Raw genomic sequence first — 19,504 nt, forward strand, 5'->3', positions numbered from 1 at the left:
TTTTTTTCATTTAAAGGGGGCCGGTTCGGGCCCGGGGGCCGTAGTTTGCCCACGGCTGAGCTAGAGACTTTGAACCTGTATAAAAAAAAAAAAAAATCAAGCCAGGTGTGGCTCAGTGGTTGAGCATCAGCCCAACAACCAAGAGGTCAGTGGTTCGATTCTAGTCAGGGCACAGGCCCGGGTTTGATCCCCAGTATGGGGCATGCAGGAGGCAGTCGATCGATAATGTTTCTCTTTTATCAATGTTTCTATCTCTAAAAATCAATAAAAACGTATTTTTTAAAATATCGAAGTTTGCACTCTTTACTTTCATAAAAAAGTTTTCCCAAAACAATATTTTTTAATTTTTTAAATATATTTTTATTTATTTTAAAAAGGAAGGGAGAGAGAGAGATAGAAACATCAATGTTGAGAGAGAATCATTGACCAGCTGCCTCCTGCAGCTGGGAATCGAGCCCACAATCAGGGCATGTGCCCCGGACCAGAATCGAACTGGGGCCCCTCAGTCTGCAGGCTGACACTGTATCCACTGAGCCAAAATGGCTAGGGCCCAAAATAATATTTTAAAAAAGGAGTTATTGTTCACTTATGTGAAATGTCCAGAACAGGCCAAATTATAAAGCAGAAAGTAGATTAGTGGTTTTCTAGGGTTGGTGGGGGCAGTAGTTGGGAAGAAATGGGGAGTGACTGCTAATGAGTATAGTTTCTTTTGGGAGCGATACTTTGTTCTAATATTGATCGTGGTGATGGTTGCCTAACTATGAATGTACTTAAAACCATTGAATTCTATACTTTAAATGGATGGATTGTATGAGATTTGAATTATATCTCAAAGCTATAATAGAATAAAGAAATTGTCTTAGCTAGCTGCATGCTGTGGTTTTAATTTATATTTCTCTGATGAAAGAGGGATTATCTAGAAGTCATGTTTATGGATCATTTTATTGTTTGCTCTATCCATATTTTCAAAGAGTAAGATAGGAAGCCCAGCAAATGATCAGAGTCTACAAATCCTATAGGTACTTAAGGATCCAGAGTTCTGGGGTTTGATAGAGGACTATCAAGGAGCCAAGACAGTTTGAAACTAGATATATGGAAGTTTAAAACACTGAACTTTAAAAATTGTAACAATGAAATTGGGGGTCACCACAACATGAAGAACTGTATTAAAGGGTCACGGCATTAGGAAGGTTGAGAACCACTGATATAGATGATTCATGAGATGAAGGTGAAGGTATTAGGATACTTTCACTTTTGTGTTATTTACCTTTTCTCAGTACTATACACACCTGTTGAGCACCTACTAAGTGCTAGTCACTATATTATGTGCTAGAGGTTTAGTATTTTGCATAATGACAAGGATTCTGCCTTTAGGGACTTTATATTCTTTTTTGTATGTTTTCATTTATTTTTAGAGAGAGAGGAAGGGAGGGGGAAACAGAGAGAGAAAGAGAAACATCAATGAGAAAGAAACATTGATCGGTTGCTTCCTGTACATATCCTGACTGGGGACCAAACCTGCAACCTGGGCATGTGCCCTGATGTGGAATCAAATCCGTGACCTTTCACCGTGAGGGACGAGTCTCAACCAATTGAGCCACACTGGCCAGGGCCAGAGCTTATATTCTTGTTTGAACAATCATGTTTTTGGGTTGTTTGAATTTTGTTATTTACCAAAAAAATTTTTAAAAATTTTAAGTTGAAAGGAAGAATAGTAACAAGGTGGCCCAGAGAGACTGTAAATAAGTATTAAATGGTAAAAAAGAAAACAAAAAGCATCTGACCTCTCATTTTTGTACTTTTTTAGATGGGAGAATGAGCTGCCTTACATATATGGTCCTGATTTTAGTGTCTTCTTCAGTTGTACTCATTGGTGCCTGGTACTTCAGTAGTTAAATCAACTTTATATCTGAATCTGAACAGTGTGGTATTGTCCATAGTAATAAGTTAAAGTCTCCTTGCATGATGAGTGTAGATCGTGAATGTATTGGCATCATTTGCCACCAAGTTCAGAGTCTAAAAGAAGATGATGCCATATGTTATGTTATTGTTTCCTTTGGACTCATGGTATTTGTTCTGCCATTTTTTTTTATTTTTTTACCCTGATATAAAATAATCAGCAAAGTACTAAGGGATCTGTATGTATAAAAGCTGAGAACAATTATGCAGTAGAAAGAAGAGCTTCCAGTTAAGCTTAGTTAAGCATCTTGTCTCATGTTATTAAATAGAGATGGTTTCTCCCTCAAAAAAGGAAGAACCTTTTTCATAGTTTTAGCTTTAGGTTTTCCCTAGCCTTCCTTTTTTTCCTCCCTCGCATGTTATTTGATCTTTTCCCTCTAACTTTAAACAAGACCTATCAAGGTTCCCACCTATTTAGAAGTGCCCTAATGTAAATCCAAACTTATTGAGAAACCCGAGCCTTTTAGGTACTCAAGAACCTCAGGTCCCATTCCTCTGCTGTATTTCTCTCTTTGCAGGTTTGGAATTACAAGCTTCGGCGCTGTCTCTTCACATTGCTGGGGCACTTAGACTACATACGTACCACATTTTTCCATCATGTAAGTATCCATGTGCCTCTAGTTTTAGAGCATTCTTCAGTTTCCCTGTAGGAATCATTTTTTTTTCCCCTCAAGAATCCAAACATTGATAAAACAATTACGTTATTGGAGTGACTCTTCTAGGATCTCTGTGGTGTTGACCTTCCTCCTTTGTTTCATTCTGGAAAAGAAAGCACTCAGGGTTATATTGAATTAAATCAGAATCAGCACTCCCTTTGCTAATATAGCTGAGAATTTAGACAATGGAATGTTCCCTCCAAAGAGAGAAGTGGTTGCAGGAGCCTGAAAGAACATATTCGTTTAATGTTCAAACCCTTTCTCTGGAATATCTTTCAGGAATATCCTTGGATTCTGAGCGCCTCAGACGATCAGACCATCCGGGTGTGGAACTGGCAGTCTAGAACCTGTGTCTGGTAAGGCAGGAAACAGGGCTCAAAACGTGTCTTCATTCTTCCTAGTGTTTTATAATCAACTTCTCTTCAGAATAATCATCCCCCTCCACTAATGCACGGTGTCTACTGATTAACTACTGATTGTATTTGTAAGGTGCTTTTATGTACAAAGTGATAAATATAGAGGCAATCTTGTAAGTAATATATGGATCTGGATTTTCCAATCATTTCTTACCAGAGAAAGGAGGTCATATAACTAGATTTTTAGAACAAAACTTTTAGCTGGTTTTCATTTCTGTTCTTATGAAACCTGAGTCAAAGTCTAGACATCTGTCTTGCTTTGTTTTGCCTTGAGCTTTCCAGGATGTAAGGAAGATGTAAGGGCCATTTTAAATGATACCTCTTAAGAGGGATATTCCACTAAAATTAACAGATGATTTCCACTATGAATTACTAAGATTTCATTTATTTTGATATTTTAATATGGCTTTTAGAGGAGAGCTGTGCCATCTCAGTTCTCCTGAAATCATTAATATTAAATACTAATGCATTAGAGGTAAGAAGAGAGCTATTGTTAAAACAGCTCTTATTGTTATTAGTTTAGAATTGTTAGGCTGACTTATCTTTGCCTCAAAAAAAGTATAATTGGATTTGCATCCGTTTAATTTGGAGAATGGTATTTAACATGTAGGAGTCTGGTGATTCCTGCCTCTAATTTGGCATTGTCTTTCTTCTTCTTCTTACAGTGTTTTAACAGGGCACAACCATTATGTAATGTGTGCTCAGTTCCACCCCTCAGAAGACCTGGTTGTATCAGCCAGCCTCGACCAGACTGTGCGCGTTTGGGATATTTCTGGTGAGCTGCTCAAGTTCAGAGGAAAACCTAATTATGTCTCGTGCAAAACTGCAATTTCTTAAAATAGGGTAGTTGGCTTGGAACAGCAAAATTTAGAATATTCTCTTCTCATATAATAGTATCTCTGTTTCTGAGTATATTAAATCTGTTTTCATGGTTCTTCATGTTAGAGGTATTTCCTAAGAAAAGTTGTTGCTCTAGAAAATTTATTTAATTTGAAGGAAGTTGCACTTTTTTGTTAGATCAGTTTTAGTTAAAATCTATATATCATTGGCAATATTTGATTAAAAATCAAGCTTTACACAAATAAAAAAAATCTTTGACAAAAACAAAGTTGGAGAATAAATTGTTACAGGGAAACAGAACTCTCGAATCTTGCGGCCTCATTTAGAAATAGGAAAATCTTTTATATTTTTTCTAGTGTAAGGATCATGGGGAGGTGGGGCAGGAGGTGGTATGTCCAGAATACCTTTTAATGTTATAACAGACTTCTAAGACCAGAAATTAACTTACAGATTTTGGGTAATTGGAATAGTCCCTCCTTTCACAGTTTATATATCTTAATTTTGTATAGTATATAAATGTTTAGTACTTTATGGAGGGGATCCAATAAGTTGCTAACCAGAAAAAAATTTTTTTTTCCATTTTGATCCAACATTTATTATCCTTTTACAGCATGTCCTTTTTGGTTTAGAAACTGCTTGTGATTAGTTTTCCAACATTAACTCAAAAGCATGTAAAATAAAATCAACCTACTCTCTATATAAACACCCAGCAACTGGCCCTTCATCCTCCTGCCCAGGTTGGGTAGGGGGAAGAAGGGAGGGCTCAAGAAGCACTGAGTGAAGTGCAGTTGCTTTACTGTGGGGAGTGACGGTAGTACCTTGGCTAACCAGAAAATTTAAATGCAGAGAAAAGACTGTAGCTATGAGGTTGACATGCTGGGTAAATGAAAGTGCTTTGCTGGGAGTTGGAATAGGGAAATGAGACTCTAAATGCTATGATTTTCGGCCCAGTTAAATTTACTTACCACTTGCTGAATCGTCTCTATTTGTTTGTTGCCTTAGAAGTTCTTGGAGCCCAACTGGTTTGGCTAAGTGGATAGAGCGTTGGCCTGTAGACTGAAGGGTCCCAGGTTCGATTCTGGTCGAGGGCACATGCCCGGGTTGCAGGCTCAATCCCCAGTGGGGGGCATGCAGGACGAAGCCGATCAATGATTTTCATCATTGATGTTTCTATCTCTCCCTCTCTCTGCCTCTCTGAAATCAATAAAAATATATTTTTTTTTAAAAGAAAAAAATTCTTGGAAATTGGGTTCTCTGAAAGGTTAATGGCTAGACAACAAACACTGTTTTTATTCTGTAAAAGGAAGGTCCTCACATAGGCCCTGCTGGTTCTTTTTGGTCATAAGGGAGTCACCCTTCTGTATTGTATGGTCAAGGTGATAACGTCCCAACTCTTGTGGCTTGGTGAACTGAGACAGTATGGTAGTTGCTGTCCCAAAAAGCCATTTGAAACAGCAAGTTGAAAATTTGGATTCCTGGGTGCAGCATTTGGAATGTTGTAATAGCTGTTAAGGTTCATGTGGCCCAGAAACAAGCCCATGGGAAGATGAGGACAGTTAGAGAGTAGAACCTCTGGAACATGTGGTGTTTGCAGTTTTCAAAGGTTCTGAATTAGAAGGGAGTGATATACAAGATTATACTGGAGATAGGACAGTAGGACCCTCTTCAGCTAGGGCTTTTGCCATTGCAGTTTTTGTCAGACTGGCTAGGCATTGTGAGGTATACTCAGATGTGACCGGCCATGCCAACAAGAGGAGTTAGGCACAGGCTCTGTGAACCTGTGCCCTTTCCTCACTGCTAGTGCCAGGGAGCTTATTATTCACTGTCCCAGTAACCTAGCTGTGGGTTTTCACTACGTGCACATTCAAAGCGCTTTCTCTGTCTCAGAACATAGGAGCTCGATGGGGTAGGATCCTAGCTCATGCTGTTCCAGCTGATCAGGGGTGGTTACTTAGAATAGTCTTTCCCAGATGGGGTTCTGAGAGAATTAAGGCTACTCCAATACTTTGAGTGACTGTTTTCTCAGTTCTTCCAAGAATGGTGTATAACTAATGCCATTCTAGATCATAAAAAGTTAATTTGTTATGTGCATAAATTGATGCTTTGACCACTAGGACTTAATCCTTTCTAGAGCACCGGGTTGAGAAGGGCCTTATGGTGCTCAAAGAGTTTATGCACCTGTTACTAGCACAGCGGTTTCCCTGTGGCCTAGCTAAGGCAATTTGGGCTGTTAGGTGGATGGATTCTCACTAATGATCATGAAATGCTCAAGGCAAGAAGTCTTTTTCCCTTTTGTAGGCCAGAGAACATCTTTGCATCAGAATTAAGGCCCTTAAATCAGAGAAGAGAGTATGACCTCAATTGGGGTTTATACTTGCTCTTGAATGTTTTAAGTGCATGGGTTACTATTTAATAACACTGCAATTGCTCTTTTTAGTATCTGTGATATTGAAAAGTTTGTGCTGACGGCTGTACTAATGTTAAAGCTCTCTTAACCATTCCTAACTGTTTTTCTCTACACAAAACCGTTCTGATTTCCAAAACCCCTTAACCAGAGTGATGCTTTGGTATTTACCAAGTAGAAGAAGCTTTTGGGTTAGACTTTTGCATCTTTTCCAGAAATAAGCATACTCTATTAAAAAACATATATGTTTTTATTGATTTTAGAGAGAGAGTAAGAAAGAGGGAGAGGAAGAGAGGAAAAAAAAACATTGATGAGAGGGGAACATCAATATCAATTGGTTGCCTCCTGCATGCCCCCAACTGGGGGTTGAGCCCACACATTGATGAGAGGGGAACATCAATATCGATTGGCTGCCTCCTGCATGCCCCCAACTGGGGGTTGAGCCCACATGTGCCCTGACCAGGAATCGAACCTGTGACCTCTTAATGCATCACTCAACCACTGAGCCACACTGGCTGTGCAGCCTACCTGTTTTAGCAGTTATTTTAGCCTGAGTTCCAGTAAGTCTGAACACGGGAAGAGGAATTAGCTTTCAGGTCTGTTAGGGACTGGAGCTAATATTTCCAGGAGAGGAAACATTAGTTCTGAGTCAGGAAATGAATGCCCTCACATTTAGAGAACTGTTCAGAATTCTAATTTTTCTGAGTGTCTGAAAGGGGATACTCTGAGCCAGGTAAGCAATAAGTAAACAGATCTTTAAAGGAAAACCTGTCTTCTTGATACCTCTCCCATGAGAATTGTGCCCCATGGTGCTTAGCTTAATCTGAGTCTTTTGTGTTAGCCTGGCAAAATAAGTATTTACAATTTAAAGATAGATTTAGAAGAGAGGTTGCTTTCTTACCTTCAGCGTCCTAGTAAATTATTCTGTCCTCATCCGACTCTCTCTTTTTACTACTTCCTCTGGTCCCCACTGGGAGGTATGCATCAAACTGGTCCATTCTGAGAGTGTCCTCTTCTCCCTCTGGATTTGAGTAGCTGCTGTAGAAATTTTCCATCTGTCCAGTCCTAGTGAGTGACTTGTCAAAGGCTCAAATATTTCCTTTCTAAGTATCTTTTCACTGCCCGTAAATATTCATCTGTCTGTATATACCCTTCCCTTTCCCTGAACCATCACAAGTAAGTGCAACAAAGGCTTTCATTCTGTAATACAGCTTTTCCTTTTCATGTGTTTGTTGAAGCTTATTGGAGGCGAAGATCTTCACAGCTATCTGTTTTTATATCTTTCTTTCAATCTGTTTCATACTCCATACTCAGAAAAAGTTGACAGATCCCATTAAAGGAACAAGTGAAATAAGTGAAAGGAGGCACCTTTGTGATGAGGTATTTATGAAGCTTTGGGAGAGTGCTTCTTTTTTTTTTTAAGCGTTGGCTTCCTTTCACCTTTCCTATTGACTGAATGCTCATCTTGGACAGGAGACAAGATAATTAAAACTGCCGCGTCCTTTTACGCACTTTTTTCTCCAATGCTGATGATTACATGCCACTATAATAGAGGAGAGATTATGATTCTGATACAATGAAGATAAGTATCATTGGACTTAAATGTTTATATTTTCCTACAGGTGTCAAAATCTAGGCTTAAAACTATTTAGATTTTATTTTCAGTGATAGCTTTTATTTTTCCCTTTACGTTAGAGATTTCGTTTTTATTCTACAAATGCCAGGTAGTTCCATTTTTGTCTTTGCCTCCTAAAAATACTTTAAAAGATATGATTTGAGTTCCAGTTCTATTATTTCATTTATAAACTATTAATCACATAACATATGTTAGAGTGCTTTGAAAACCACAAAGTTCTTTTCAAATGTAAGGTGGTAATATTGTTATAATTTTGATTTTGACTATAATGCAAATAGTTAGCTTTTAAAGATAAGTGTAGTTTTGCCATAAATGTGGATCCTATACAAATATGACTCTTTTTCTTTTTAATATTTTATTTTTCAATTATAGTGATATACAATATTATATTCGTTTCAGTCATTAGACATTTATAAAGCTAAGTGATTACCCCAATAAATCTAGTACCCATCTGACACCATACATAGTTATTACAATATTATTGACTATATTCCCTGTGCTGTGCATTATATACCCATGACTATTCTGTAGCTACCAATTTTTACTTCTTAATCCCTTTACTTTTTTCACCCATCCCCACAAGCTCCCTCCCATGTGGAAATCCTGAAAATGGTCTCTGTATCTATGAGTATGTTTCTGTTCTGATTATTAGTTTCTTTTGTCTTTTAGTGTTCACATTTAAGTGAAATCACATGACATTTCCCCCTTTTCTCTCTGACTTATTTCATTTAACACAATACCCTCTTGATCCATCATGTTGCAGATGGCATAATTTCATTCTTTTTTTATGGCTGCAAATAGGATTCTTTTTATCCTGGTGTCTTTTTTCCATTGTTTTCAAATTATGGGCTAATTCCTCCCAATGAAACTAGCCTCCAAATGTTTTAATGGCAAAGTACATGTATTCAGATCTATTACCAGTCTTTTAAGCAGGAGCTTAATGGGACATGACAGTTTGAATTATTTTGTCCCTTGCCCAAGAGGCAGGTAGAAGACATGAGTACACTTTTTGTATAGTTTATAGTTTTACAGTATCTTCCACCAAATAGCTGTTTTATATTTAATAGGTCTAGTTTCCTTAACTCCTTTGGAACTTCCATATGAGTTGCCTAAAAGCTCCCAGTTTGGGAAACACTGATCTGTAGCCTCCCCCAGTGGCTTTTCTTTGAAAATTCTTTGAGATGAAAGAAGAAAAGTTGCTATAGTTTTCATAGAGTTGAAAATGAAAAAGTAGAAATTGAATGTTTACCTCTTGAGGCCACATTTCAAGAACAGAAATGAGCATTATCTCAAGTAGACAATTCTTGAGGTGAGGTTTGTTGAAGAATTTAGCTGTGGTAGAAGTTTGGATTGTCCTCTGAGAAGAAATCCCAGTAGTGGGTCTGTTCAGTGTTAAGGGAGCAAAAGAGAAGACAGTGAATGTACTTCAATATTTTGAACATTTTTAGAAAGATATGGGAGCTCTTGAGTATCTCTTCTTTAGTCTCTCTAAATTTCTTTCTTCCTTCCTTTTTGTTAATGTTAATTAGTCTATCACTGCCTTCTGTGATTCTGTTACTGTGCTTTTTTTGGTAACATTATGTTTACATCTTTCATCCCACTCCTTATCCCTTCAAAGGTCTAAGGAAAAAAAACTTGTCCCCTGGCGCAGTGGAGTCGGATGTGAGAGGAATTACTGGGGTTGATCTGTTTGGAACTACGGATGCAGTGGTGAAGCATGTACTGGAGGTACTTCTCTTTACATCCATCACTGGGTATGGGCTGTTTTCCAGGGAAACAGTGACAGTGTGCCATTCATGTGTTCATTCCTTCAACAAAGGTTTATGCAGTGCTTATTAACTACTGAGCACTGTTTTGAGGCACTGGAAATAGAGTAGTAGGTGAGCCATCAGAAATGAAGCTTACATGCCACGTAAGGGAGAATTATGTTACCTTATAAAAACAGTGAAAAAGAGGGAGAGAGCTATCATAGGCTCCTTCACCATCCCAAAGCAGAGCCCATTCTCTCGTAAGGGAGGACGGGTTGGTGGTGGTGGTGGTGGTGGTGGTGGATTTAATCAGAGTTATTGAGATCCAAGAATTTTGCTGAAATAAGATTTAAAAATGGAAATTTAGAAAAACTAAGCAGTTTTCCAAAGTCCATGTGTATTTAGTAAATAGATTTGAACTTGGATCTGTCTGATTCCAAAACACACGTACTTTCCACCACACTGTATCTCTCAAAAATGCTGCTATTTTGAAACTACCTTATTTATGATTATGTCACAATTCAGAGTGCAACTATATAAATAGGATATAATATATCTTAAAATCAGCAGCACTTGCCTAGCCAGCGTGGCTCAGTGGTTGAGTATCAGCCTATGAACCAAGAGGTCATGGTTTGATTCCCTGTCAGGGCATATGCCCAGGTTGCGAGCTCAATCCCCAGTAGGGGGCATGCAGGAGGTAGCTGATCAATGATTCTCTCTCATCATTGATGTTTCTATCTCTCTCCCTCTCCCTTCCTCACTGAAATTAATAAAATATATTTTTTTAAAAATAAGTAGCACTTAAACTTAGTGATCTGATGATGTTTTTAAAATGTTTTTATTGATTTTTTTAGAGAGAGAGGAAGGGTGAGGGATAGAGAGATAGAAACATCATCAGTCGGCTGCCTCCTGCAAGCCACTTACTGGGGATCAACCCTGTAACCCAGGCACGTACCCTGACCAGGAATCGAACCAGTGAACTCTTGGTTCATGGGTTGACACTCAACCATGAGCCTCATTGGCTGGGCTGAAAACTTTCTTATACTCTGAAAACTTATTGACCCCAAATAGTCTTTGTTAATGTAAGTTATAGATGTCAATTTTTACCATATTTGAAATTAAACCAGGAACTTATAAAATATAAAATATATAAGTACACATTCCATTAGCCATCAAAGCAATGGCATCATATGCATGTAACTCTGGAAAATTACATTTAAGATAGAATAGGAATGAAAAGGCAAGTAATATCTTAGTGTTATTATGAAAATAGTTTTGATCTTGCAGATTTCCTAAAAGGATCTTGATTATTATCCAATTTTCCAACTATACTTTGAGAATTTTTTCATCTACATACATATAAAAGCCTAAGCGACCAGCCAACCGGCCAGTAGCTATGATGCACACTGACCACCAGGGGGCAGACGCTCAAAGCAGGAGCTGCCAAGCTGCGGTCACTTGGCAACTGCGGTTCTTGGGTGACGCACCTGGAACCAGAGAGGAGGGAGCCCGATTCTGGGGAGCGTCACCCAAGAACCGCCCTCTCACAATCTGGGACCCCTCAGGGGATGTCGAAGAGCCGGTTTCGGCCCTATCCCTGCAGGCCAGACCGAGGGACCCCATCGGTGCACGAATCCGTGCACCTGGCCTCTAGTTAAGTTATAAAATTGGTCTTTATTCTTGAGATGCTATAGTTAGTTGAAATTTATAAATAGACAGGTAATAAATCAAGGCAGTATATGGCAAATGAAGCTGAATATGGGGATAGAAGAACTCCCATTAGAATTTGGGAGTAATATTGGATAGATTGATATAGTAATAGTCCCTTTAGTCTTTTCATATGAAGAATAAAAATCACAGAAACATTTATAATCATCAGCATGGTTCATTAGTTTGCTTTGAGTAATGGACATAAAGCTGTTTTAGAAGAACCACTTCTTTCCTCGTTTTTTCCACAGGGTCATGATCGTGGAGTAAACTGGGCCGCCTTCCACCCCACTATGCCCCTTATTGTATCTGGGGCAGACGACCGCCAGGTGAAGATCTGGCGCATGAATGGTTAGTGAACAGTGATGGTGTTACCATGATTAAAAAATTGCTTGCTGGCCAGGCTGGTGTGGCTCAGTGTTTGAGTTTGACCCATGAACCAGAAGGTCATGGTTCAATTCCCAGTCAGGGCACTTGATCCCCAGTTAGGGGGCATGCAATAGGCAGCTGATTGATGTTTCTCTCTCATCGATGTATCTATCTCTCAATCCCTCTACCTTCCTCTCTCTGAAATCAATAAAAATACATTTTTTAAAATTGATTGCTGGCCAGCAAGGTGATGTAGCCAGGTCTTCTGGACTTAGAGACCTATTTTCTTACCTTAGATCAGTGGTTCTCAACCTTCCTAATGCCGCGACCCTTTATACAGTTCCTCATGTTGTGGTGACCCCCAATTTCATTGTTACAAATTGAACATAATTAAAGCATAGTGATTAATCACAAAAACAATATGTAATTAAATATGTGTTTTCTGATGGTCTTAGGCGACCCCTGTGAAAGGGTCGTTTGACCCCCAAAGGGGTCACGACCCACAGGTTGAGAAACCGCTACCTTAGATGGCTATGCTAATCCCAGGAGCATAAAAATTTCCTCATTCCCTGTTTTCTTGTGATGGCATCCTGATTTTGAGGTGTATGAACACAGTGAAGAGTAGGAATTCATTCATTCAACAAATGTTTATTTTTAAGTTAAATTTTTGGTCTGGCATTGGTTAATAAGATTATATAGGTTTCAAGTGTAGATTTCTGTGGTACATGATTTGTATATTGCATTGTGTGCCTACCACTCAAAGTCACATCATCTTCCATCACCTTATATTTGGCTCCCTTTACCCTTTACTACCCCACATCCCTTTCATCTGGTAACCACCATACTGTTGCCTGTGTCTGCCTGTGTCTATGTGTTCCAGTTTTATATCCCACATTTTTTAAGGCTCTAGAGACACAATGGTGACTAAAACAGATAAAACTCCTGCCACACGGAGCTTATATTTATTTTCTAATGACAGCTAGTGACAAGTAAAACAGGGTAAGGGAATAAATAATAATGGAGAAAATGTGCTATAACTGATAGGAGGGTCAAAATATAAGAACAAATAAATATGTAAAGATTCAGAGGCTTAAATGAAGAGAATTGCCCTATTAAAAAGAAGTTGCTAATTTTGCACTTTGTAGTATACCTTAGCATTTGATTAGAGGATGTCATAATTCCAAATCCCAAATGACCTCTTTTTTTTGGTCCTTCAGAATCAAAGGCATGGGAGGTTGATACCTGCCGGGGCCATTACAACAACGTGTCTTGTGCTGTCTTCCACCCTCGTCAAGAATTGATCCTTAGTAATTCCGAGGACAAGAGTATCCGAGTCTGGGACATGTCTAAACGGTAAGGGGATTATGATGTAGTGGTATCAAACCCAGGGGAAGCCCCTTTCTCTTACCCTCTTTCTTTTTAAAAATTAAATTAGAATACTTATGTTTGTTTCTCATTGTCTTCAGCATATAGCATATAAAGAAGTCAGATCATACACAGTCACACCTTGGAGATGGGGGTTCAGTTCCAGACTGCAGTAGTCAAGTAAATATGGCAATACAACGAGAAACACAAATATTTTTTTTTGGTTTCCCAGTGCATATAAAAGTTACATTAACCATCAACTGAGCCTATTGGTAAAATGGCATCAGTAGACTTGCTGGGCCCTAGCCGGTTTGGCTCAGTGGATAGAGCGTTGGCCTTCGGACTCAAGGGTCCCAGGTTCGATTCTGGTCAAGGGCATGTACCTTGGTTGTGAGCACATCCCCAGTAAGGAGTGTGCAGGAGGCAGCTGATCGATGTTTCTCTCTCATCGATGTTTCTAACTCTCTATCCCTCTCCCTTCCTCTCTGTAAAAAACCCCAATAAAATATATTTTAAAAAAAAATAGACTTGCTGGGTGCCGGGTTGCTACAAACCTTCAGTTTGTTAAAAACAGTATTTGCAAAGTACAATACAGTGAAGCTTGATAAAACTAGGTATTCCTGTATTATGAAATCTTGAAGGGACCTAAAGATCAACCAACATTTACAAGTTTTCTATCAAATAGAAATCTCCATGTGTATTCTTTTTCTCTTAAATTTAAGCATGTTCTTCTGTAGCTAGAAAAATAAGAAATATGAAATGAAAGCAGTATAGTAGAAAATTGTGACAAATAGAGAGAGAAATTGAAATATCAAAACAATAGAGTCTGTTTGGAGTTTCCTCCTGGTTTTTTTTTTTTGGTGGGGGGGGTTGGTAGATTTTATCATGACTACCTTTACTTAGGATATTTAGTATACTGTTACTGATTTAAATTAACATTTTGGCTTACCACTCAATACTCTTATATATGACTAGAGGCCCGATGCACAAAATTCGTGCAAGGGGCTTGGCCTTCGCAGCCCTGGCTGCCTCGGCCCTCACAGCAGCCCCGGCTGCCAACTTGGCCCTTGCAGCAACCCCAGCTGCCTTGTGGCCCCGCCCTTCGCCCACTGGTCGTTCTGGAAGGTCATTCTGCTCTCTGGTCTAATTAGCATATTAGCTCTTTATTATATAGGATGGGCTGAAGATTCCTCAGAAATTAATATTTTTCTTGTGCATCTTTTATTTTCCTAGAACTGGGGTTCAGACCTTCCGTAGGGACCATGATCGTTTCTGGGTCCTAGCTGCCCACCCCAACCTTAACCTCTTTGCAGCAGGTAAGGGCCGCATCTTTTCTTTTACTTCCTTGTTTTAGTTCAAAGTTTGATTCTCCATTAGCTTTGTCTCCAGTAAATGCATAGTAGGGTGACAAGGAGAAATAGAATTCTCAGAGCCATGTTGTTGAGACTTTTTTCCTTCATACCTTCTTGGAGTAGTAGTCTTGCAGTGTTCTTTCTTTACCGAGAGCCATTTAACAGTAAAGCCCATTAGTTCCAGGAGGCTTAGGAGTGTAATACTGGACACATGGATTTCTTAGACTGAGGAGCTAGAAGCTGAGTTTTATTCATTTAGCAAAAGCATACTAGTGTCAGGCCCTAGTGTGGGTGCTGGTGGTATAGCATAAACCTATGTCCCTTACTTGATGGAACTTTTATTTGCAGTGAAGAGAGCTAGACCATAACAATATATAGTGAAAAAGCTTTGAGGAAAGTTAAGCAAAAGTAAGGAAGAAAGAGAGGAATGAGTGTGGGGATTACCAAAGACCATGATGTAAGGGATGCTGAGCATGTTTGAAGAACATGCCAATAGGGGCACAGTGGGTAAGAGGCTAAGTATAGGAAGTAAGACCAGGCCAGACTGTGCATGTTACTCTGAAGGGAAAGCCATTGGAAGTGACACAATCTGGCTTATTCGTGGAGAGTAGACTGTAGGGCAAAAGTTGAAGGTTTCTCTAAGAGATGGATGATGCCAGTAGGAAAAAAGCAAAACATTTGTCTAGAACAAAACCACAAAGGCTTTCAAAACTAGCATCTGTTTGTTCAGCAAATATGTTTATGTTCTTACTAGAGGCCCGATGCATGAAATTCATGCATGGGTAGGGTCCCTAGGCCTAGCCAGAGATCAGGGCCGATCTGTGGGGTGACTGGCAGGGTGATGGGGGGTAGGAGGCCCGTTGGCACCCACCTTGGCTTGCCTGGGGCCTGCAGGCAGCTCCTGCATTGAGCGTCTGCCCCCTGGTGGTCAGTGCACATCATAGTGACCGGTTGGTCCCCCATTCAGTCGATTTACATATTAGGCTTTTATTATATAGGATTATAAGCTAAGACTGGGGGAGGGTGGAAGTTATTGTAATTCCTCCCCTCAGGAAGCTCATAGCATCATGGGGATGGTAGACATACACAATTACAGTGTAGGGTGAGTGCTATATGGAGGTTTGCACAAAGTGTTAAGAGAACACAAGTAGGCATGTCTAAATGTAACAGTGTGAGAAAGTACTGCAGGTCCTCAAATAAAAATAATATCATTTTGTTCAGCATTTTATTATAATGTTAAGATGCTGTAGGAACTTAACTTTTCTTTATAGCAATTACCTTATGATAAAGTTGGTTTCATTATACATCGTTTTGCTTAAAGTTGCAAAACCTATCAACCATGTTAGGTAAGGACTTATGTATCAGGAAAGGATTCACAGAAATTTGTTTGAATAAAAAGTCCAAGAATCATGATAATTTAGGCAAATAACATGCATTTAGATGTCTTAACTTTGTTTTTAGCATACATATATAATCCTTATCTTCGTATATCTCCTGTTTCCAGCTTTCCTTCTTGCCTTCAGCTAATTATTTCCTCTCTTCTCTCTGTGCCCCAGGCCATGATGGTGGCATGATTGTGTTTAAACTAGAACGGGAAAGGCCAGCCTATGCCGTTCACGGCAATATGCTGCATTATGTCAAGGACCGGTTCTTACGTCAGTTGGATTTCAACAGCTCTAAAGATGTAGCTGTGATGCAGTTGCGGAGGTAAATCAGACTTGTTTCTTCACTTCACACCGAACTCAGTCCTTTTAACAACATTTTGGATCTCATCTCCTGTCACAGATTGAACCCCCATTGGCTGAGACTGTTCAGTTTAAACCCCAAGAGCATGATGGACAAGGAGATAGCCATTTGGGGAATGGGAGTTCCCCTGTGGAGAAGCTAGTGACTCTGTGGGCAGGAAATCATACTGCCACACTTTGCCAGGTCTCTTGCAAACAGGAGAAAGCTTCCTGGTAGAGAGTAGCCCAATTTGATGACAGGCCTTGTTGCCTTTATTTGGCATATCTATAACTCTTCTTTGCTTTCTAGCAAAATACATGCAACTCTAAACTAGATATATGTCTCTGGAAACTCTTTAACTCTGAAAATACAATAACTTCTGGGATGCCTGGCAAAAGGAACAGTCCTCTTTAAGAGCCAGCTGCATCATCACGCTGAAACATTCATGGTGGCAAACTTTGGCATGAGGGCTTGATAACGACCCTCTAGCATGACTACCATAAAAAGATGGGTTTATAGGAACAGGAGAAATTAACCAGAGACAAATCACATGTTACTCTGTGGTGTCCACTGCAAAATTATGTGTTGGAATTTGTATTCAAGGAAAACCAATCCTATTTATTACAGTAGTGCTAACCCTGACTTCTGTTGAATAATTTGACTTGTAGTAGGGTTTGCTTTTTTTTAAATACTGTTTGCTCAAAGCTGAGATAGGGAAGTCCCCAAACCTTAAGGGAAGGAAGGGAATAGATGCACCATTTATTTACTTTTATTCCTGATTATAAAAGTGACAAGTATATGTGTAAAGATTAGGTAAGTAAGAGGTGTGGGAATAATTCTTTCTTCCTTCTAGCCTTATGCCTCTTTCCTATTTTCTCTATATATTTCTAGTGGTTCCAAGTTTCCAGTGTTCAATATGTCATACAATCCAGCAGAAAATGCTGTCCTACTGTGTACAGTAAGTAACCATCGAGTGCTCCTAGGGCCTCCCCATTTCCCATAGGTCTCTTTCTTGTGCCATAGGAATCTCTAATGTATTCTTAGAAGTTTTGAGAGGACTATCCCAAAACAGAGGCTCAAACCAAGTAGGCTTCAGTTGTCATAAACATGTTAAGGGTTTGTGAACTATCTTTCATAAGGCTAACTGATGCCTTCTAAACTGTATGGAGCATCAAAATGAATGACCCAAACCCTTAAAAATAATTTGAGAGAATGTTTAAGGTTATACCTTAGGAAAGAGAGATGCTTATTTTGATCCCTCCATTTGCGTGAAAATAATAGAGCTGACTTTGAGAGGAGTTCCTCTCAGTGTGGTTGTCTTCAGGGCCATCAAGTAGAATCATCCTCATTTCTTGCCATACAATTCAAAAAAGAAATGACATTCTAATCTTAGAGCCCTGGTTGCCAAGTTAAAAAAATGAGACCTGTCTTTCCCAATATGACTTCGAGTGTCTAATCCAGTCCTTTTTCTTCTTTTTTTAAAGAAATATATTTTTATTGATTTCAGAGAGGAAGAGAGATGGAGAGAGAGAGAGAGAGAGAAACATCAATGATGAGAGAGAATCATTGCGTGGCTGCCTCCTGCATGTCCCCCACTGGGGATCGAGCCTAAGCCCGTAACCCGGGCATGTGCCCTGACCGGGAATCAAACCATGACCTCTTGGTTCATAGGTCAACACTCCACCACCTGAGCCACACCTGCCAGGCTCCAGTTATTTTTCAATATCTAACAGTCCCATATCTTCCTCCTGGAAATTTTCTTTAAAGTCTTCTATGTCTTTTTTTCCCTTCAAATACACTTTTAAGTTGATGAGTATACTTAGTTGGGGCACTGGAATATTGGGGTCTTAGTCTATTAATTTGTGGAATAGAGAGCAGTCCTTGTTTTCATTCAAGTAATATCTGCATCTTTGGAGGATAAAAGAAAAATGAAGTGACAGGAATGCTGAGTTATTTGGCAACAAGCCCTGTAAGTTTTAGCTATGGAGATATTCAAATGCCATTGGGGTGAAGGATGAGAAAAGTATAGTTTCATGTTGTTGTCTGTGTATTCATACTGTTTTCTCTCTCAGAATAAACTAATATCTTGGGTGCCGCTTACTAATAGTTTAATCTTCTCCTTCTACAGAGAGCCAGCAATTTAGAGAATAGTACCTATGACCTATACACCATCCCCAAGGATGCTGACTCTCAGAATCCTGATGGTATGTGTTCTCTTTATTCCCCAACTCTACTTTCAGCTCTCCCCTCCCACATCATCCCTCCTCTGAATTTTTCACATTCCATCCTCGGGCTGTGGCCACATCACTCAGGGCTGTGGCAGGTGGCACTAACAATTGCATCACAGGCGACCATGGTGTGAAATATTCATGTTCCTCTTCCATTTTATTACTCCAGCTAGATATATATATTTTATAATTTGGTTATTAGAAACTCTCCATATTCTCTTTCAGCACAGCATGTCATCCTAGTTTATTGCCAGCTGATATGACTTTCACCCTGGAAATTTCATTTATTTAAAATGTGGTTCCAATCTTGCAATGTCTCATCCTGGGACTAGGGATTTATGCTCCCCATCCACATCCAGATCCGCTTTGCTTCCTTTTGCTTGTCAAAAAGATGAGGCTGCTAACAGCCCCACATTCCACCAGGGATTCCAGGATCCAGCTGAGACCCTGCCTACCTCTTCCATCACCACCATATCTTGTTGGTGTCCTTACTATTAGAACTTGCTGACAAAACATTGTCAGAATAGATTTGAGTCTTTCTAATGCTCCTGTCAGTGCACTTCCTCCAGTTGTTTTATAGGTCAGGTTTATTCCTCAGGTCCCCACTTGTACTAGCATACTTTCATGGTAGTTTAGACCCCATCAACAAATTCTGAGAAATATTTTTCTAGCTCTGTTCTTATTGTGGTTATGGCAAGAAAAGAAAAAGCCTATATGTATTTGGTATTGATAAAGCAAAGTCTCTTCTATAAATTAATCAGTTAAGTCATTTTTGACTGAGTTTTGTGATTTGGTCCCTCCCTACTCACCCCTTACTCCCCCCCCCCCCCCCCTTTGGCCCCCCCCCCATGTTACAATGAATTGAGTTTAAGATACCTTAGTTCGTCTTGCCACTTTTATTTTCTCTTCTCCATCTTTTGAGGGAGATGATAATTAGTAAAGAAGTAAAGGTGCATTCCAGTTGTAGGCAGCTGAGAGGAAGAAGACCGAAAGCCTGGATAGTGAGGTTCCCTGGCTCCTAGAAAGTGAGAGCGTAGGCTGTCCTAAGAATTAGTTTTGTAAAGAGCCTGTCTCCCCCCGACTCCCTCCCCCCAGGCGC

General features: G+C 39.5%; 1 protein-coding gene across 1 annotated transcript in view; it reads left to right on the top strand.

Annotated features, from left to right (window-relative positions):
* The window catches only part of COPA (coatomer protein complex, subunit alpha), a 36,624-nt gene that overhangs the window by 2,523 nt on the left and 14,597 nt on the right, over positions 1 to 19,504 (top strand). The window contains exons 3-12 of the mRNA XM_005857763.2: positions 2,478 to 2,558; positions 2,895 to 2,971; positions 3,697 to 3,806; positions 9,530 to 9,639; positions 11,618 to 11,717; positions 12,953 to 13,088; positions 14,334 to 14,416; positions 16,009 to 16,159; positions 17,069 to 17,135; positions 18,306 to 18,381. Coding sequence (XP_005857825.1) covers positions 2,478 to 2,558; positions 2,895 to 2,971; positions 3,697 to 3,806; positions 9,530 to 9,639; positions 11,618 to 11,717; positions 12,953 to 13,088; positions 14,334 to 14,416; positions 16,009 to 16,159; positions 17,069 to 17,135; positions 18,306 to 18,381 — 991 coding nt within the window. The remainder of the gene's footprint in view (positions 1 to 2,477; positions 2,559 to 2,894; positions 2,972 to 3,696; positions 3,807 to 9,529; positions 9,640 to 11,617; positions 11,718 to 12,952; positions 13,089 to 14,333; positions 14,417 to 16,008; positions 16,160 to 17,068; positions 17,136 to 18,305; positions 18,382 to 19,504) is intronic.

Source organism: Myotis brandtii, unplaced genomic scaffold (genome assembly GCF_000412655.1).
Source record: "Myotis brandtii unplaced genomic scaffold, ASM41265v1 scaffold1120, whole genome shotgun sequence".
NCBI classification, from domain to species: Eukaryota; Metazoa; Chordata; class Mammalia; order Chiroptera; family Vespertilionidae; genus Myotis; species Myotis brandtii.